This window comes from Pristis pectinata, chromosome 3 (assembly GCF_009764475.1).
Source record: "Pristis pectinata isolate sPriPec2 chromosome 3, sPriPec2.1.pri, whole genome shotgun sequence".
Classification (NCBI taxonomy): domain Eukaryota; kingdom Metazoa; phylum Chordata; class Chondrichthyes; order Rhinopristiformes; family Pristidae; genus Pristis; species Pristis pectinata.
In genome coordinates, this window is record NC_067407.1 from 35,463,766 (window position 1) to 35,484,240 (window position 20,475).

The window sequence follows — 20,475 nt, forward strand, 5'->3', positions numbered from 1 at the left end:
TTGCCATTTCAGGTCCAAGACCCCTTGTCAGAAGTGGGAAGGAGATGTGGTACTAATGTACTGGCTTAATGTTTTAGGTTAATTGAATCAAAAAATAAGAGTAACCGTTATGCTGAAATACAAGTTTGCAATCTAATTTGCCATCTAGCTAGCTAGAAATGCAGCAAGAACAGAGGAGCCTGAATACTGATTTAGTGAAGAAGCTCCTTGGCTTCCTCCTATTTTCTTGGACACCTGGTGTTTCTGCTTCCCTGAGACTTACTTTATGTTTCTCCTTATGTTATCAGTTTGGTAACACAAATGTCATGATCCTGTTTGTGAAATGTTGCTGTGACCTTCAGTTCCATCAACTTTAACATGTTGCCATAAGAAAGGCGGCAGAAGCTTCTTCAGTTAACTGTTGCACCAAAAGCATTCTCACTGCAAGTTTTACCAGTAATTGTTCTGGGGTATTGATGCTTGATTCCAGTTCACAACACGCTAAATTCACGATGTTTCATCGGTGTCATGATTTCAACAAGTACACCATTTGAAGCCAGAGCAAATCACTAGGTTTTCTTGGGTCCAGCATCAGTTCAAACTGAGAAGAGCTGGTTAAAGGCTGCTTCTGAAGAGGAAGTGCTATGTGGCTAGAACCAGTGTGGAAGTCATTTCCAAAGTCCCAGCAATTTGCTGTGGCTGAATATTAGCAGAATCAACCACCTAGGTTTTTGATGCAGCACTGAAGGCCTTGGTAGACAAGTGCAGAGGAGGAGAGGAGTTTTGTACCTGTAGGGTGCAAGGAAGACCTCCAGGCACAGACTGAATCAGCAGTGGGAGAAGGCAGCTGCCAAAGTCAAGACCAGGAGCACAACCCTAGGATGTGGACGGAATGTTCAAGAAGTTCATTGACCTACATGCTTGGTCAAGGTCAGTGAATACATCGCATCTTTTAACTGCACCACTCGCTTTGCATATTATTTTTCATTGACCAACATTATCCATCAATGAGGATTTAGGACTAACATTCACTTGTTCCACTGCACTCTTGAATGTGTAAGTCTTGTACGCAGAACTCATAGCTTGTATAGAAAACCAACTTTTCCAACCGTGATGGGCACATCACTAACTAGCTTTCCTCTCTTTTGTAGGAGAGTATGGTGCATAACATACAGCAGCAAATAAATGTGCAGCTGCTTCATCTGTACATCTAGTGGGAAGACTGCTGACTATAACTGGATGGCTGTAACATATTCTCTTATCAGTGGCAGAACTGAGGCTATTGAAATATCTACATACTTAAATCTCTACTTCACCCTCTACCCATGCTGATTTTCAACATGCAGGTGGTATAGGCAGGAACTTCTCATTGGGCCTTCCCCTAGCGCTTTTCAACTTTCTTACAGCCAGGAACTCCCAGCTGGACAGGCCTCATCTGCTGAGCAACATAAGGCAAAAGGAAGGCCACCATTACTGGATATGACACTTGCAGTTACTGGCACCTTGCCTATTGGAATGGTGGCTCACATGCGGGATCAGCACATGGTCAAGTTACTGGGTATGATGACCTGTATCCAGGGCAGTAGGAAATGTAGCCCAGTTTCCAGTTCTCCAGAGGTTGAAACCTCACCCCAATAATACTGCAGAGGACTCAGATGATGCACAACCCCCCATTGTATGCTTTCCAGTTGTTCTGTCAATGTACCAAACATTTCATGCTTTTTTTGGTTGGCTGCCCCATTGAAGGAGAGACAAAAGCAAACAGAAGACATGCACTTAAGAAAACAAATGTTATGATGACTTTTATTGTGCGAAGATTTGAGAACAAGAGTGAAGAGGTCATATTGCAGCTAAGTAGGGCACTGTACCTAGAATATTGTATGCAGATTTATATTCTTTACCTGAAAAGGGATTACTTTCCTCAGAAGAAGTGCAGTGAAGATTCCTGGGATAACGGGCTTGTCACATTTGGAGAAGTAGAGTAGACTAGGCCTCGATCTTCTGGAGTCTAGAAGAATGACAGGAAAGAAATAAAGCTCTTAGGGAGCTCTGCAGGGTGAATGCAGGGAAGATGTTTCCCCTGGCTGAGGAGTCTAGATCCAGGGGTCATGGTCTCAGAATCAGGTGGGTCACTTAGGGCTGAGATTAGAAGAAATCTCTTCACTCAGAGGCTGGTGAATCTTTGGAGTTCACCACCTTAGAGTGCTGTAGAGGCTCAGTCACTGAGTTCCTTCGCAAAAGAGATTGATAACTGTGGGAATATTTAAGGAATTGAGTGACATGAGGATAATGCGGGAAAATGATGCTGGGGTTGAAGATCAGCCATGATCTTGATGAATGGCAGAGCAGGCTCAAAGGGTTGGATGGCCTACTTCTGCTTGTTTTATGTTCTAATGTTACCAATGCAATGCTCAAGGTGATTACTTAATAATTGTATGTTTTGTGTCATGGTTGGATGCATAAATGTGGTTGGAATGATGATTTGATTTTGTCTTTAATTCTTATGGGAAACTGTTATAGCGGTCATCAAACTCTCCTCCCAATCAAATAATTGTAGACCAGAAAATGGCTCCCATTATGCAGCAACAACCATGAAAATGGGGACCTGTGCTTCTGTTTACTGCAAGGTGCCTCCAGAGTAGCCTAGGAATGGAAATGTTGTTTAACTACATCAATGATCTGCTCGAAGATGTTACAGATGGCAAGATAGGTCTTAGTAAAGATAAACTGTGCTTGTGCATGAATTACACACTGGAGTCAGGATTTGGTGATTGGAAGATGCTTCTTGTCTTTTGTTCAGAACTCTTTAGTCTGGCATGGTGACTCAAAGATAAAGGTAAAGCATACCGACACAAAATAAAAGCAGGGCACCAGGCAGTGATCACTTTGATCCTTCGGCTTTGGTCATGGACCAGATCCATATTCAGGAAGTGTAGGTCCTTGGGATCATAACATCCAGATGTGAAGTCCTCAATGAGAAGCAGGTGAACTCAATGGTATCTGCAGCATCAGTAAACCTGGAATCCCAACAAATGCATTTGCTCTCTGGTTTTTTTTCTGAGCAAGAAGGAGAAGACTTCTATCCCTTCACTGCTACTACAGTTGTGCCTGTGAAATTTGGCGAATCTCCATCAGCATCTCTTTAGTGAAATGCAGGCCACTTCGCACATGGTAAACTTCTTCCTAAACACACTCATTGGATTTGTGCCTTCTTGCCCTCCTCCTCCCTCTTCTACCAGGTTGCTAAATTCTGTATGCTCAACACTCATTCTCTCTATTATGCTGAACTGAGTGGAAATGTCACTCGAGCACCTTTGTCAAGAGCACCACTTTGAAGCTTGAACTCAGTACACACAGGGTCTTTCAGCAAAAGCAGTCAACGTGGAGTACCAAAACAGCCTCAAGTTATAAAAAAAAGACCAACACAACACTTATTTGAATCAAGCCAGCAAAATTACAAGAAATTATAATGGGGTGTTGGTTTATTATTGTCACTTTACCGAGGTACAGCGAAAAACTTGTCTTGCATATCGTTCGTACAGATCATTACACAGTGCAGATACATTGAGTTCATACAGAGTGCATTGAGGTAGTACAGGTTAAAAAACAATAACAGAGTACAGAGTAAAGTGTCACAGCTACAGGGAAGTGCATTGCAGGTAGACGATAAGGTGCAAGGTCACAACAAGGTAGATTGTGAGGTCAAGAGTCCATCACAACGTATAAAGGAACCGTTCAATAGTCTTATCACAGTGGGATAGAAGCTGTCCTTGAGCCTGATGGTATGTGCCCTCAGGGTCCTGTATCTTCTGCCTGATGGGAGAGGAGAGAAGAGAGAATGACCCAGGTGGGTGTGGTCTTTGATTATGCTGGCTGCTTCACCAAGGCAGCGAGAAGTATAGATAGAGCCCATGCAGGTTTCTGTGACGTGCTGGGCTGTGTCCACAACTCTCTGCAGTTTCTTGCGGTCTCGGGCAGAGCAGTTGCCATAACAAGCTGTGATGCATCCAGATAGGATGGTTTCTATGATGCATCGATAAAAGTTGGAACAGGACAGGCTATTGGTGATATTCACTCCTAGGAACTTGAAGCTCTCAACCCTCTCGACCTCAGCACCATTGATGTAGACAGGTGCATGTACACCGCCCCCCTTCCTGAAGTCAATGACCAGCTCTTTTGTTTTGCTGACACCATGTCACTAAGCTCTCTATCTCCTTCCTATACTCCGACTCATCGTTATTTGAGATACGGCCTACTATGGTGGTATAATCTGCAAACTTGTAGATGGAGTTAAAGCAGAATCTGGCCAAGTGATCATAGAGTCATAGAATTGTGCAACATGGTAACAGGCATTCAGCCCAACTTGTCCAAGCTAACTAGTGGGCACCCTTCCATGTTAATTCCTTCTTCCAGCACTTGCTATGCCCAAGCAATTCAAGTGCTCACCTAGACACTTATATGCTCTCAGTGACCCAGCTTCAACCACTCTCTCAGGCAGTGCATTACAGGTACTCGCTACTCTTTGGGGGAGAAAGGTCCACTTTGTATCCCCTCTAAATCTCTTCCCCCTTACCTTAAATCTATGTTCTCTAGTTTTATCTACCTCTGATAAGGGGAAAAGTTTCCTGCAGTCTACCCTATCTATGTCCTTCATAATTCTCCTCAATCATGACCCCTCTTAACCTCCTCTGCTCCAGGGAGAACAGACCTATCTTCACCAGTCTCTCCTCTTAACTGAGGTCTGACCAAGGTTTTATTAAGTTGGATTACAACCTGCCTACTTCTGTATTCAATGACCCATATGCCTTTCTAACCACATTATTTCATTGTGTTGCCACCTTCAAGGGTTTATGGATTTGTACTCCAAGGTCCCTCGATTCCTCAATACTTTCTAAGACTCTACCACTCATGATGTATGTCCTAGCCTCATTGGTGCTCCCAAAATGCATCACCTCACATTTGTCAGGATTAAACTCCATCTGCCACTTGCAGCTCATTTCACCAACACATCAATATCTGTCTTCAGCCTGACAGCCTTCTGCTTTATTAACGACTCCACTAATCTTCATGTCATCTGCAAACTAACTGATCTTGCCTCCCACATCCACATCCAAGTCATTAGTATATATTACAAACAGCAAGAGTCCCAGCACCAATCCTTGTGGGACACCACTAGTCACAAGCATCCAATCACAAAAACAATGCTCTACCATAACCCTCCTATTGCCAAGCCAATTTCGGGTCCAGTTTGCCAACTTTCCCTGGATTCCATGGTCCCTGAGCTTTTGAACCAGTTTCCTACATGGGTCCTTGTGAAAGGCTTTACCCAAATCCATATAAATTACATCTACAACCCTGCCCTCATCAATGCATTTTGTTACCTCTTCAAAGACAGGATCTGCCCTTGACATTGCCATATTGACTCTCTGATTAGTCCCTGCCTTTCCAAGTGATCATTAATCCTTTCCCTCAGAATTTTTTTCCACTATCTTCCTACCACTGATGTTAGACTCGCAGGTCTATAGTTACCAGGCTTTTTTCTGCTGCCTTTCTTGAAAAGGGGGACCACATTTGCTGTCCTGCAACCATCTGGTACCTCACTTGTGTCCAGCAAAGATATAAAAATCTCAGTCAGAGCCACAGCAATCTCTTCCCTTCCAGTGATGGGAACTTTCCGTCTTTAAGCCTGCGAAAACATGGAGCACCTCCTCTTTATTGAGAGAGACGTGCATTAGACTTTCACCTACCCCTTCACTGAATTCTCCAACTACAAAGTCTGTTCCCTTTGTGAATACTGATGAAAATATTCATTTAGGACCTGACCTATACCTTCTGGTTCCATGCACGGATTACCTATGTAGTCCCCAATGGGCCTCACTTTCACCCCTGGTTATTCCTTTACCCTTAATGTACTTATGGAACATCAGTGTTCTTTTCTTATTTCTGCTTCCAAATACCAGTTCTTGCATGTAATTTTAACACAAAGCTTAGATTACAAAATTGAGATCCACTTTGGTACCACAGAGATCAAATCAGAGTTACACATTGTCATCACAGTCTGTCTACTCAGAGTGGTCATGCATATACTACTGTCCTTTTCAGCAGAAGAGATTGTGTAAATTATGCTACAAATGTGTGCGCACACACATCACATAGCAATTCAGTAACTGTTCTACGCAAACACCAGGTGCTACAGAGCCAAATGTTACTTGATTTTTTGAGGGCATTTTTTTATTATCACTTGCCCACAAAGCAATGTCAAGCTTCCTTTGTCATCTTTCTTATTTTCCAGATGGCATTAATCCATATAACTGCAGTGAAGGACCAGTTGCCAAAAGAAGTTGATGGTACAACGCGTTACTTGGTAGTGAAAGAAACAGAAATTAGACACATCACCAAGAATCATCTTCACTTCACAGACACGGAGTCCCCAGAGAATGAACTGATGTTTATAATAACTAAACCCTGTTTCTTTCCAACTAAGCAGAGGTACACTGTTCCATTGTATTTAGTTTATTCCATCCAATATCTTCCTTTCTTTGAGTGCCATTATGGATGAATTTCACAGTGGTACAGAGAAGCTTAGCTCTACATCCTATTCTCTTGTTTTTAATGGAGCTGGATTTCTGCTCTGGATGAAATCAAAAGTCATGGCTCAAGTTTTTCCCAAAATTTCATCTCTTTTAGAATGTATTTTGCTCTTGCCAGCATTTAAGATTCCTCTCAATAATTTGATTTTATAAATATACATTGTTAGATTTAAATGTGGTAACATGGTAAAGATTGATAAATCCAGTTGAAAATGGGGTCACCTCAAAAACAAGGATTTTAAGTCATCCTATTAATTGCTATCTATGAGTAACTGATTTTAATTTACTGCAGATAACTTTTCTAAAATATACCAAATTCATTTCAGGTTAGATAAGGACCTTCACTAATTTAAAAAAAAATCACTTCAAAACTTTTCAAAACATATGGGTTGGTGACATGTGTCTAAAAGTTCCAGCTTAGTTTCCAGAGATGACTCAAAGAATTGCCCATGTGCATAATTAGTGAAATGCTGGTTAATTTATCACAGGGCATAGCTAATTCAGTGGGTTTTGCCTACTTCCAGTGCAGTGTGTTTTTCAAACTGCTCAAATTGAAGAGGAAATCTGAGTGGCACTGATTGTAATGTATGAATAAAATTCCAGGATTTCTTGCTTAATATTGATATCAAGGCAATTATGCTAGAAAAAATGCAGCTCAAAGAAGTAGAAACAGGCCATATGAATCAGCTGACTGGAGGTATGTATAAGATAAATACAAGCCTTTTCCTTTCATTTTTTACTGCATTGGATTCTCAGATAGTTTTCTTCAAGATACAATAACATAGGAGTCTTGCTGATAATGGAACAACACATATTGATAGATATATTTAATACAGCAAATTCAAGATCTTTATCACATGTAAAATACCAAGGGAGTATGTCAATTAATGTGATTTCTTCTATTTCCACTTCCTCCCTGCTTTCATCTTTTAGATTCAACAAAATACAATCATTGTATGGTGTATACAGTAGTTAGTCAATAGAGCGTACTTAATGTACAATAACAAGTTTTAGAGTTGCATCAAATTGTTTGAAAATCGTCAGAAATTTTTGTAAAATTTCATGGTTATGAATCACATCTGTACTCATCCGTACTGAGATCCTCTTTTTTTTTTGCCCAAAGCATTCCTTGGGAATACCATGAATAAAAGACAGAAAAGTAACATGTCAGAAGCGTTTTATAAATAGCAACAAGTGGTCTGCTGGAGGAACTCAACGGGTCGAGCTGCATCTGTGGAAGGAAAGGCATTTTCGACATTTCAGGCCAAATCTCTGAGTTTCGAAACCCTGGGTTTCAACCCAAAACATCGACAATTCCTTTCCTCCCACAGATGCTGCTTGACCCGCTGAGTTCCTCCAGCAGATTGTCTGTTGCTCCAGATTCGAGTGTCTGCAGTCCCTTGTGTCTTCTCTGCTTATTATTATAGTTTGCGAAGTTTGCAAAGTTCATATGTGATGTCAATTTGGGATAGAAATGGGACCAAATAAGACTGTTCTGTGGATTCTAAGATTTACAAAGCTGTGTCAATGATAACAATGTCTTGAAAAACTTTATCATAGAACACAAAGGTAGAAAATTATCCTTCTAAAAATTGACATTAATGTCTGATTTATATTTTAATATTTCAGGACAGTCAATCCTAAAATCAGAGTGTATGATTGAAGATTAGATATGTGCCACCCTATGTACAGTATATAAGATATAGATTTAAGAAAATGTACAATTATAATGCAGAGAATGTTTACTTCATTCAGAGATTTTGTCCTGATTTTCCATTACAGAATACCTGATGCAGGCAAAATTGTTTTCACAGACAGCACAGAAAATATGAAGAAGGATCCTTCTGTCCCCATGCTGAAATCCTTTACACAGGTACCTTAAGTAAAATGCTAGGTTGTATTGTGTGAGAATTCTACATTTTAAATTAATGCAGCACATAGAAAACAGCATTTAAAATTTGATTGCATTTTCAAAAAGATTGAGCAAGTATTAAATGCAGCATTCTTTCAAACATTTTACTTTAATACTTTCTGTGGCTGGAATCAAGAACTGCACATGAAATACATGTGTGTTTTACTGTGTCTTATACTGTTAGAATTGTACTGATAATTGAAATTTAAAGTAATGGAAACTAAGAGGGAATAAGTCATTATAAACTGCTTCTGCTTTTGTTTAATTGTATTATGCTGCTGGTGCCATTATTTGGTCACAGATTGCTCTGTTTTATGATGATGGTAAAACAGTTCTGATTTCTTCCATGGACTGTGACCATAGCATTATATATCGAGTAGTTTGTGATCTTTTATGGAAGTTCAGTCGACTAAAAAAGCAGAGTGATCAGTTATTTATAAAATGAACACAAAGATATTCCATTCAATCCATGTAGGTGACACTGCTTTCAAAAATGTTCAATATATTTTTAATTTTGAATGGATTAATAAAAACGTTGCAGAACTGGAGGGGAATGTCTGAATATCTCCTTCAAATAAATCTAAATACAATTGTTATAAATGCTCAACAGGTCAGGAAGCATCTGTGGAAGAAAAACAGAGTTAACTTCTCAGGTCAATGATTTTTTTGAAGCCCTTTCAAAGAATTGACAGAGGCATGATTCACTAAATGTCCTGTAAGACTGTGCTGTAAGATTCCATGATACTTGCAGTGGAACTGTGGTATCTGCAGTATTCCAATGATATACTGTGATGCTTGTTACCTGAGATATGTTCTTTGCTTTGATTTCAGTTTTGCAATCAGGTGATAAACCTGCTGTAGAACACTAAAATGTTCATGTTGTTGTACACTAGAACCTGTCTTTCCTGCTGACAGAAGTGGAAAAAATGCTTAGGGATTTTATTCATTTCGTAAAATGTACGAAGTGCATTAAGAGCTTTTGGTTGAAGAATCACTTTTATCATCACTGTTACTACTGATCTCTTCTGTAGTACTCCACTCATTAACCTAAGCTTCCTTTGAGTTGGATTTTCAAAGAAAAGGGGCTGACTAACAGTGTAGATTGCTTTGAATCTGGGCAATCTAAAGAAATATATTTGATTTCTCAGGGCCAATCCTGTGCATCTAAATCAAAATGATCATTAAGTTAATGAATTTGAGGTCCAAAGATCACACTTCAGTTTATGGCTCAAAATAAACATTTACATGAAGTTTTATGTTTCAAATGGATTCCAAGCTTATTTGACAGAAGTTCACAATTCATTGGTATGGAACACTGGTGCAGTAATTATCTCATTAACATGTACAGTAGCATGCAAAAATTTGGGCACCCCTGGTCAAAATTTCTGTTACTGTGAATAGCTAAGCAAGTAAAAGATGACCTGATTTCCAAAAGGCATAAAGTTAAAGATGACACATTTCTTTAATATTTTAAGCAATGTTACTTTTTTATTTCCATCTTTTACAGTTTCAAAATAACAAAAAAGGAAAAGGGCCCAAAACAAAAGTTTGGGCACCCTGCATGGTCAATACTTAGTAACACCCCCTTTGGCAAATATCACAGCTTGTAAACGCTTTCTGTAATCAGCTAAGAGTCTTCAATTCTTGTTTGGGGCAATGAGCAATACCTTTGCTCATTGCGGCCAGAAAGTTCTATTTTAACTTCATCATTCCACAGGACTTGTTTCCAAAATGCATCAGGCTTGTTTAGATGTTCCTTTCCAAACTTCTGATGCTGAATTTTGTGGTGAGGACACAGGGAAGTTTGGAGAAAAAAGGGTGCAGAATTTCATGAAATGAGCACCTCTCCAACTGTTAAGCACGGGGGTGGATCGATTATGCTTTGGGCTTGTGTTGCAGCCAGCGGCACGGGGAACATTTCACTGGTAGAGGGAAGAATGAACTTAATTAAATACCAGCAAATTCTGGAAGCAAATATCACACCGTCTGTAACAAAAAAATGCTGAAGATGAAAAGAGGATGGCTTCTACAATAGGATAAGGCTCCTAAACACATCTCAAAATCCACAATGGACTTCCTCAAGAGGCACAAGCTGAAGGTTTTGCCATGGCCCTCACAGTCCCCCGACCTAAACATCATTGAAAATCTGTGGATAGACCTCAAAAGAGCAGTGCATGCAAGATGGCCCAAGAATCTCACAGAACTAGAAGTCTTTTGCAAGGAAGAATGGGTGAAAATCCCCCAAACAAGAATTGAAAGACTCTTAGCTGGCTACAGAAAGTGTTTATAAGCTGCGATACTTGCCAAAGGGGGTGTTACTAAGTACTGACCATGCAGGGTGCCCAAACTTTTGCTTTGGGCCCTTTTCCTTTTTTTGTTATTTTGAAACTGTAAAAGATGGAAATAAAAAAGTAATCTTGCTTAAAATATTAAAGAAATGTGTCATCTTTAACTTTATGCCTTTTGGAAATCAGGTCATCTTTTACTCGCTTAGCTATTCACAGTAACAGAAATTTTGACCAGGGGTGCCCAAACTTTTGCATGTCACTGTAACTTAGGCATGCACCAAATATTTGCACCTTAGCACTGAACAGCAGTACAAAACATTCAGTGCCATTTTCATTTTCTCAAAGGTTCATGGCATTTTCAACTGCGCACTCTTATTCAGGCTCCCGTAGGTTAAGTTTCTCCAGAGGAATGGAAAGGAAGTAATTCAATCAATATATATATAGTGCACAATCAGCCATCCATACAAAGCTTTCTACGAGCTGCTATGTAAGTTGTAATCTATGAGCACCTATTTACAGTAAAACTCAACTGTCCAATTATTCCTGATGGTTCAGCATCTGGCTCACCAGTTGGTGATTGCCATGCTCCCACTGAACACCGGGGCTCCAGTTTCCACACTCCCTTTCACCTTGCTGAGGCCATGGTTCCCACCCTCCCTCCCAACCCACCAGAGCCCCAGTCCTTGTGCTTCCTTCTGACTCATTGGGGCCATGGTTCTCACATTCTCTTTAAACTGACCAGGGTCCCATTACCTTCATTCCCTTTAAAGTTATTAGGTTCATTGGAAAATTTATTATAATTCTGTGTAACATCTTAAAAAAAGGTGAATTAAAAATGTATTGGCATATTAATAGGAATAGCATCCAATAGTCCAGAAATTGGCAATGCTAAAGTTAAGCATGCTGATTTATCAGAGTTTTATTCTAATTAGATACATGACTCATGGTAGATTCCAGCAACTGATTTCATCTTTGATATTTAATAGGATAACATAGTTTTCTCTGAGAATTACCTTGATGAAATCTGTTTTAGCTCTCTTGCACTACATTAGGTGTGAAAAGCTATATTTAACTACAGACTGATGTTTTAGTTCATTATATTACAATGTTGGAAAAAGCATCAAAGAGACGCATGTCATAAAAGGCAATTTATTTATTTATGAGTCGTACACGAGTGTCAAATTTTTAAATATATTCTAGACAATTTTCAGAGTGAACGAAAAAAGATTAAAAAATCATAACTTGCATATGAAGATGAATTTTGTGCATATATAGCATAATAGTTGTGCTTAACAATAATATTATAGATATTTTTATCATATTCTGCAGTGTTTAATATTATGTATGATTTACTTGCTCTTATTTCCTTATTTAAATGCTTCAAAGTATGTGTTTGGTAGTTAAATCCTAAATCAACATCTAGGCTATTGCTCGTCAATTGCCTTCTGGAGGTGAGAAAGATCTCATAAAAGCAGGTAGTAGAACCAACAACCTGAGGCAACCCTTAAAATATTTCTGTTTTTGAGCACTGAAATGTTATCTAAATGTTGACAAGTACAATCACTCAGTGAAATAAGGAGTTACTGCTCACCTTTAAAATGTAACCTCAAACATGGAAACTTAAAACTTTTATTAAACTTAAAAGTTTAATAAAAACAGCAATGCAAATCATAAAATGCTTCTCAATGTAAAACCAATGAGTAGCATCCTAATGAAGCCTATTGCAATTTTTGGGAGTCTTAAAGCAACTATTACACTGCTTGGAGTCATATTATAGTTATTCCAGGATACATGTGCAGGTGAGAATAGTGCAATGTGTGGTCCATAACAGTGTAGTTCAGGAAAGTATAGGCAAGTTAAATATCAGTGAGTTGCACGTTATAGGTGTAGTTGGAAGAATTGGTGCAGGGGAAGGTGGGGGATGAATAGTAATGGATTGAATAGTTTGAACAAGAACCTGAGGATGTGGTCATTTGAGCAAGAACCTAATAGGGTGATCTTTTAAAACTGAGACACAGAAGATTTTTTCCTTGCAGAGGGTGCTGCATCTCTGGGCTGTGGAAGCTAGATCACTAGAGGCATCTAAAAAGGAGGCCGATACATTTTTGAAAGAATTGAATGTTATGGGGAACTTGCAAAAGAGAAGTTGAGCCCTGTGGCAGCCATGATCATTTGAACGGCAGGGTAGGCTTGAGGGGTCAGGTGGCCTACTCCTGCTCCTGTTTTCAGTGCTCTTGTCTTGTGATTGCTGAAGAGGAGGTGCTACTACCAGGAGGTCAGCAGATAATTTCCACACTCTTCAGTTGAGTTCCAAAACAGTCACTGTTAAAATGCTTAGGAAAGAATGGTGCATGTAACTTCTGCTTGCCATTGGCAGTGCTAATGAACCCTACCGCTTAGACAAAAGGTACAAAAGTCCTCGGTAGTATAGTGGTTAGTATCCCTGCCTGTCATGCGGGAGACCGGGGTTCAATTCCCCGCCAGGGAGGAACAAATTCTTTAAGGGCAGGCACGGTAGTGTAGCAGTTAGCGTAACACTATTGCAGCACCAGCGACCCGGTTTCAATTCCGGCTGCTGTCTGCAAGGAGTTTGTACATTCTCCCCGTGACTGTGTGGGTTTCCTCTGGGTGCTCTGGTTTCCTCCCACATTCCAAAGACGTACGGGTTAGGAGGTTGTGGGCATGCTATGTTGGCGCCAGAAACATGGTGACACTTGTGGGCTGCCCCCAGAACACTCTACGCAAAAGATGTATTTCACTGTGTGTTTCGATGTACATGTGACTAATAAAGATATCTTTACCAGAACTGATGGCTCTCAGCAGTTTCTCAACAATCAAAGATAATGTGCTTGTTAGAAAGTACAATATTATAGCTGCTGTTTGCCTTCAAGGGGCAAACTGTCCTGCTCGATATATGTTAATTCATCTCCCCTGGAATTTAATGTGCATTGTATCTTACATAATGATAATAAAAGAGTGCAGGAATGTGCAGGAAGCACATCAAGACTTTAAAGAATAGATGAGATCTCATCATATAGTCACCTTCCTTAAGTGCACTCTTTTTGAAACAGTATTCCAGCCCCTACTTGCACAGACTCCCTGATGAAAAGATAAGTAGTTCAATTCCTCCTGGATGGTGATAATGTTACTGAATTGTGCAGTCCAGCAGTGTAACTATTTACTCAGAGCTCTGTGAGTCCAAATAATCTCAGTTCCTGGATGGCCAGTTGTGATGTCTAACCAAAGCACAGACTATTCAGCAGTGTTTGCACCCACTTTCGTGGTGGCACGGGCACTTCATTCAACTGTAAGTGCAGACAACATTCTGTACATTGTCATCCTGCCTTTAGGATTGGACAAGGTAAGCTGCAATGCCTTGGCCCTTGTAGCTTTAACTAATTATACAGACTCACTGCTGAGAGTGTAGACAAGGGTTGTTTCTCTTTTTGCCATAAGCCAGATACTGGACATACACAAAACTATACACAGACTTAAAAAGGACATATACACAATGTTCTTAGAAAGAAAATGTGCTGACATAGTATAACAATGACATCCTTCCACAACTAAAAGAAACATTTTGGATTTTTGTAGTCTTTATATCATTTGTTATTAAATCCGGCAGATGTGAGGGTGGTTTGTCCTTGCACAATGGATAAGACTTAATGATTTCCAGATGTGAGAGCATTGGCTCTTGCATCAACTGAGATTTCTTAGTTTCTTTTTCGACCTTGAGGCTAGCCATTTTGGATTCAGTGACACTGGATGGTGTTCTGACTGCCCGTGTAGGGGTGAAGAATGATGTATTTTGTGTGATGCAAAGCAAATCATTTGAGGCAGTGATCATGGATCCTTTTGTGATGCTGGACCACTGTTCAGTGGAGATGACTTCAGGAAGCTTGTAGTCTGGCTGCATATCACGTGGAGCTTCTTGCTTGCCAATGTGGTTGTCACGTTTCGCAGTATGCCTCCAGGCTGCAATGCCGTGGATCTGAATTTCACGTATTTCTCTGAATGGGCTTTATGCCACCTTGGTCATGAGTAGTATGGATGACTTTCTTGTTTGCATAATTCTCTCCATTTTGCCACGGGTGCTCAGCCAGCAAACTGTGATTTTCCATTGTGTGAAGCCTAAATTGGCTACAAACTTCCTGAAGCCATCACTGTTGAGTAATGGTCCAGTGTCCGTCCTCACAGTTTACAGAACACCAACCAAAACACAGACCTGAGCAAACTCTGGGATGGGAACTTTTCCAGATATAGGGCTGACAAATTCTGCAGTAGAAAATCTACTATTGCCATCAGCAATTATAAACGATTGATCACTTGTGTGTAGAGCTGCAAAATCAACACTAATGTTAACCCGTAGCCCATTGGGTAACTCCATCATTTGTATCAATTCTTGTATTCTTTGGTGGTTGGTTAACATGGCGCAAATGTGTTGATGTTATGTTTATGGAAGCCATACCTTTTCCGTCAATGATTGCTTAGTTTTCGCAATTCCTTGGAGTCATAGAGCAATACAGCATGGATACAGGCCTTTCAGCTCAACAAGTCCATGCTGACCACAGTGCCACCTAGCTAATCCCAATTTCCTGCATTCGGCCCATATCCCTCTAGGCCCCATCCATCCATGTACCTATCCAAGTGCTCCTTAAATGATACCATTGTACCTGCCTCAACCACTCCCTCTGGCAGCTCGTTCCATATACTCACCACCCTCTGGGTGAAAAAGTTGCTCCTCAGGTCACTTTTAACTTTTTCCCCCTTCACCCTAAATCTAGGCACCCTAGTTTTGGACTGCCCTAACCTGGGGAAAAGACTGTTACTATCCACCTTATAAAGTCCTAGAGCACTACAGCACAGAAGCAGGCCATTCAGCCCATCTAGTCTATGCCGGCCTGGTTTTTTGCCTCATCCCATCTACCTGCACCTGAACCATAGCCCTCCATACCTTTTTCATTCAGGTACCTATCCAAACTTCTCTTGAATGTTACATTTGAACCTGGATCCACCACTTCCGCTGGCAGCTCATTCCACACTCGCACCACCCTCTGAGTGAAGTAGTTCACCCTCAGATTCCCCTTAAATATTTCACCATTCACCCTTAAACCTACAACTTCTAGTTCTAGTCTCACCCAACCTGAGGGAAAAAAGCCTGCATGCAATCACCCTTTCTATACCTCTCTTAATCTTGTATACTTCTATAAGATCTCCCCTCATTCTCCTGCGCTCCAGAGAATAAAGTCTTAACCTATTCAACTGATCCCTGTAACTCAGGTCCTCAAGTCCTGCAACATCCTTGTAAATTTTCTCTGCACTCTTTCAAGTTTATATATATCTTTCCTGTAGATTGGTGACCAGAACTGTACACAGTACTCTAAATTTGGCCTCACCAACATGTTATACAACTTCAACATAACACCCAACTCCTGTACTCAATGCCCTGATTTATGAAGGCCAATGTGCCAGAAGCTCTCTTTACGATCCTATCTACCTGCGACGCCACTTTCAAGGAATTATGGATCTGTATTCCCAGATCCGTTTGTTCTATCACACATCTCAGTGCCCTACCATTCACTATGTAAGTCTTACCCTGGTTTGTCCTCCCAAGGTGCATCACCTTACACTTGTCTGCATTAAATTCCACTTACCATTTTTCGGCCCATTTTCCCATCTGGTGCAGATCACTTTGCAAACTTTAATAGCCTTCCTCGCTGTCCACAATCTTGGCATCATCCGCAAATTTGCTGATCCAGTTTACCACATCATCATCTAAATCATTAATATAGAAGATAAACAACAACAGACCCAGCACCAATCCCTGCAGCATACCACTAGTCACAGACCTCCAATCAGAGAGACAACCATCTACTACCACTCTCTGGCTTCTCCCGCTAAGCCAACGTTGAATCCAGTTGACTACTTCATCCTGAATGCCAAGCGACTTAACCTTTTGGAGCAGGCTCTCATGTGGGACCTTGTCAAAGGCCTTGCTAAAGTCCATGTCGACAATGTCCACCGTCATCCCTTCATCAACCTTCCTGGTAACCTCCTCGAAAAACTCTATTAGGTTGGCTAGACATGACCTACCACACAGAAAGCCGTGTTGACTATGCCTTATCAGGCCCTGTCTACCCAAATGCTTATATATTCTGTCCCTTAGAATACCTTGCAATAAGTTAACCATGACTGATGTCAAGCTCACCAGCCTATAATTTCTCGGCTTATTCTTAGTGTTTCTTAAACAACGGAACAACATTAGCTGTCCTCCAGTCCTCTGGCACCTCACCCATGGCTAAGGACATTTTAAGTATCTCTACCAGGGCCCCTGCAATTTCTGCACTAGCCTCCCACAAGGTCTGAGGGGACACTTTGTCAGGCCCTGGGGATTTATCCACCCAAATCACCTCAAGACAGCAAGCACCTCCTCTTCCGTAATCTGGATAAGGTCCATGACTTCATTACTCTTTTTCCTCAATTCTATAGACTCTGTGTCTGTCTCCTGAGTAAACAAAGATGCCAAAAATCCATTTAAAATCTCCCCCATCTCTTTTGCCTCCATGCATGAATGACCACGCTGATCTTCAAGAGAACCAATTTTGTCCCTTGCAATCCTTTTGCTCTTAATATAGCTACAGAAACCCTTTGGATTCTCTTTCACCTCATCTGCCAGAGCAACCTCATGTCCTCTTTTAGCCCTCTTGAGTTCTTTCTTAAGTGTTCTCTTGTATTTTCTGTACTCCTCATGTGCCCCATTTGATCCTAACTGCCTATATCTGATATGTGCCTCCTTTTTCTTTATCAGGGCCTCAATATCCCTCGATAACCCAGGTTCCCTAAACATGTTAGCCTTGCCTTTTATTCTTACAGGAACATACAGATTCTGTACTCTCACTATTTCACTCTTGAAGGCCTCCTACTTACCAAGCATGTCCTTGCCGGAAAACAACCTATCCCAACTCACACCTGCCAGATCCCTACCAATATGATCAAAATTGGCCTTCCTGCAGTTTAGAATCTTAACCCTAGGATCAGTCCTATCCTTCTCCATAAGTTAATGGAATTATGATCACTAGATCCAAAGTGTTCCCCTACACTCACTTCTGTCACCTGCCCTAAGAGGAGATCCAATATCGCATTCTTTCAAGTTAGGACCTCTACATTTGATTGAGGAAACTTTCCTGAACACATTTGACAAACTCGATCCAGTCATTTTACAGTATGGGAGTCCCAGTCAACATGTGGAAAGTTAAAATCACCTACGATTACAACTTTATATTTCCTGCAACTGTGTGCTATCTCTCTACAAATTTGCTCCTCTAAATACCGCTGAGTATTGGGAGGTCTATATTATAGTTCCATCAACGTAGTCATCCCTTTTACATTCTTCAGTTCCACCCAAATTGCCTCAGTAGTCAAGCCCTCCAGTATGTCCTCTCGAAGCACTGCCTTGACATTTTCCCTGATGAGTAATATTTATGGCATGCATTTAAGGTGAGAGGGGGTAGGTTCAGAACAGACGTGAGGGGTACATTTTTTACAGAGAGAGTGGTGAGTGCCTGGAATGCTTTGCCTGTTAGGGTGGTGGAGGCAAATTCATTGGGGGCTTTTAAGAGGGGCTTGGATGAGCACATGAATGAGAGGAAAATAGAGGGATATGGGCATTCTGTAGGTAGGAGGGAATAGCTATGTCGACACAACATTGTGGGCCGAAGGGCCTGTTCTTTGCTGTACTGTTCTATGTTCTATCTGTATGTTCTATGTCTCCCATAATTTTAAACATCTCAATAAGATCACCACTCATTCTCCTACATTCCAAGGAATAAAGACCTAGCCTAGCCAACCTCTCCCTATAACTCAGGCCCTCTAGTCCAGGCAACATCCTTGTAAATCTTTTCTGTACTTTTTGCAGTTTAACCACGTCTTTCCTCTAACAGGGTGACCAAAACTGTACACAGTACTCCAAGTGCAGCCTCACCAACGACTTACACAACTGCAACATAATGTTCTAACTCCTATACTCAGTGCCCTGACTGATGAAGGCCAGTGTGCTAAACGCCTTTTTCACCACCCTGTCTATCTGTGAAGCCACTTTCAATGAACAATACACTTGTACTCCTCAGTCCAGTTTTTCCATTACCCTCCCTCGTGCTCTACCATTCATAGTAGAAAACCTACACTGGATTGACTTTCCAAAATGCATCACCTCACACATCTGTATTGAAATCCATTTGCCACTCCTCGGCCCACTTCCCTAACTGCTCAAGATCCCCCTGTAATCTACAATAACCTTCTTCACTATCAACAACACTTTCTAATTTCATGTCATCACAAACTTACTGATCAAGCCTTGTGCATTTGCACCCAAGTCATTTATATAAATAATGAATAACAAGTGTCGCAACACCAACCCCTGAGGCACACCACTAGTCACTGGCCTCCATTCTGAGAAACAACCTTCAACCACCACCCTCTGCTTCCTACCTCTGAGCCAATTTTGAATCCACCTAACTAGCTCTCCCTGGATTCCATGGGACCTAACCTTCCAGACCAGCCTACCATGCGAGACCTTGTCAAAGGCCTTGCTAAAGTCCAAATAGACAACATCCACTGCCCTACTCTCATCTACCTTTTTGGTTACCTCTTCAAAAAAAAACGCAGAGAGGTTCATCGAGCTCAACTTCCCACGCACAAAGCCATGCTGACTACCTAATCAGACTCTGTCTATCCAAATGCTGGTATGGTCATCAAATCCTTGATGGTTTTCATGAGCAATGTCTCTAAAATATTCCGTGAGTGATGGCAATGCAATTGTCTCATTGCATAAGATCTGTGATAGATGCAATCATGAGTTCATCAAGAAGTTTGCAGATCTTGAGCGTATCTATGAAAAGGGCATGGTTTTTTTTGACTGAATTGATGAGATGACATGTTGCATTATTGCAGCCTTGATTTTGCTTAATGCTATCCTCTCGGACACTGACATGTGTTCTGTGACCACTTTACAACTGACCCTACCAGTTGTGGACGCTACATATGTGATCCCTATAATCTGAAGAGCTGACAGTGTATTGAAATGCGGAAAGGCATCACAGTTACCAGAGGTTACTTTGAACATTGTGTTAATGCTCTTGGGTGTCATTTGTATGTGATGATATTGAGTGTACCTGTTCTAGAGTCCTAAACTTAAGTCAAGACCTTAAGTCTAATCAGTTGTAAGTGTCTGCTAGTACCCTCACTTTAGGGAGGTTATACTGTATTAATTTATATTTCAAAGACTAATTTACTTGACTACTTTAGTCTCTTTTCTGAAGGGGTTTAGCTGTCATAATCACCATTTCGAGTGGTGGGTCTCTCTCCCAACCAAGGAGGAGATACTTCCAGCTAACGAAGCTGATTAAACATATTTTATTTTAAATGGAGGTCATCTTATTTGAGCAGTATTTTCTAACAGAGATTATAATTATGCAAAGGAATTGCAAAACACAAGTACACTTCTTACAAAATAGAAACACAAACCAAGAAGTTGCAGAAGAACAAGTTGTCCATTGCAGAAAGGAGGCTCTGGGAAGAGATCCTTCTTGAGTCGAGGCTGAGGAGTGGATTCTACATCTTCATCTCTGTAACTCTTAACAATCCAACTGCCTTCTAATATCATTTTTTAACCAATCATCTAGTAATGAACTTATTTGCACGCAATGCT

General features: G+C 40.8%; 1 protein-coding gene across 1 annotated transcript in view; it reads left to right on the forward strand.

Annotated features, from left to right (window-relative positions):
- frem1b (Fras1 related extracellular matrix 1b) overlaps nt 1-20,475 on the forward strand; it is a 136,547-nt gene that overhangs the window by 21,522 nt on the left and 94,550 nt on the right. Inside the window, exons 10-11 of the mRNA XM_052010686.1 lie at nt 6,272-6,468; nt 8,352-8,442. Of these exons, the coding sequence (XP_051866646.1) occupies nt 6,272-6,468; nt 8,352-8,442 (288 nt within the window). The remainder of the gene's footprint in view (nt 1-6,271; nt 6,469-8,351; nt 8,443-20,475) is intronic.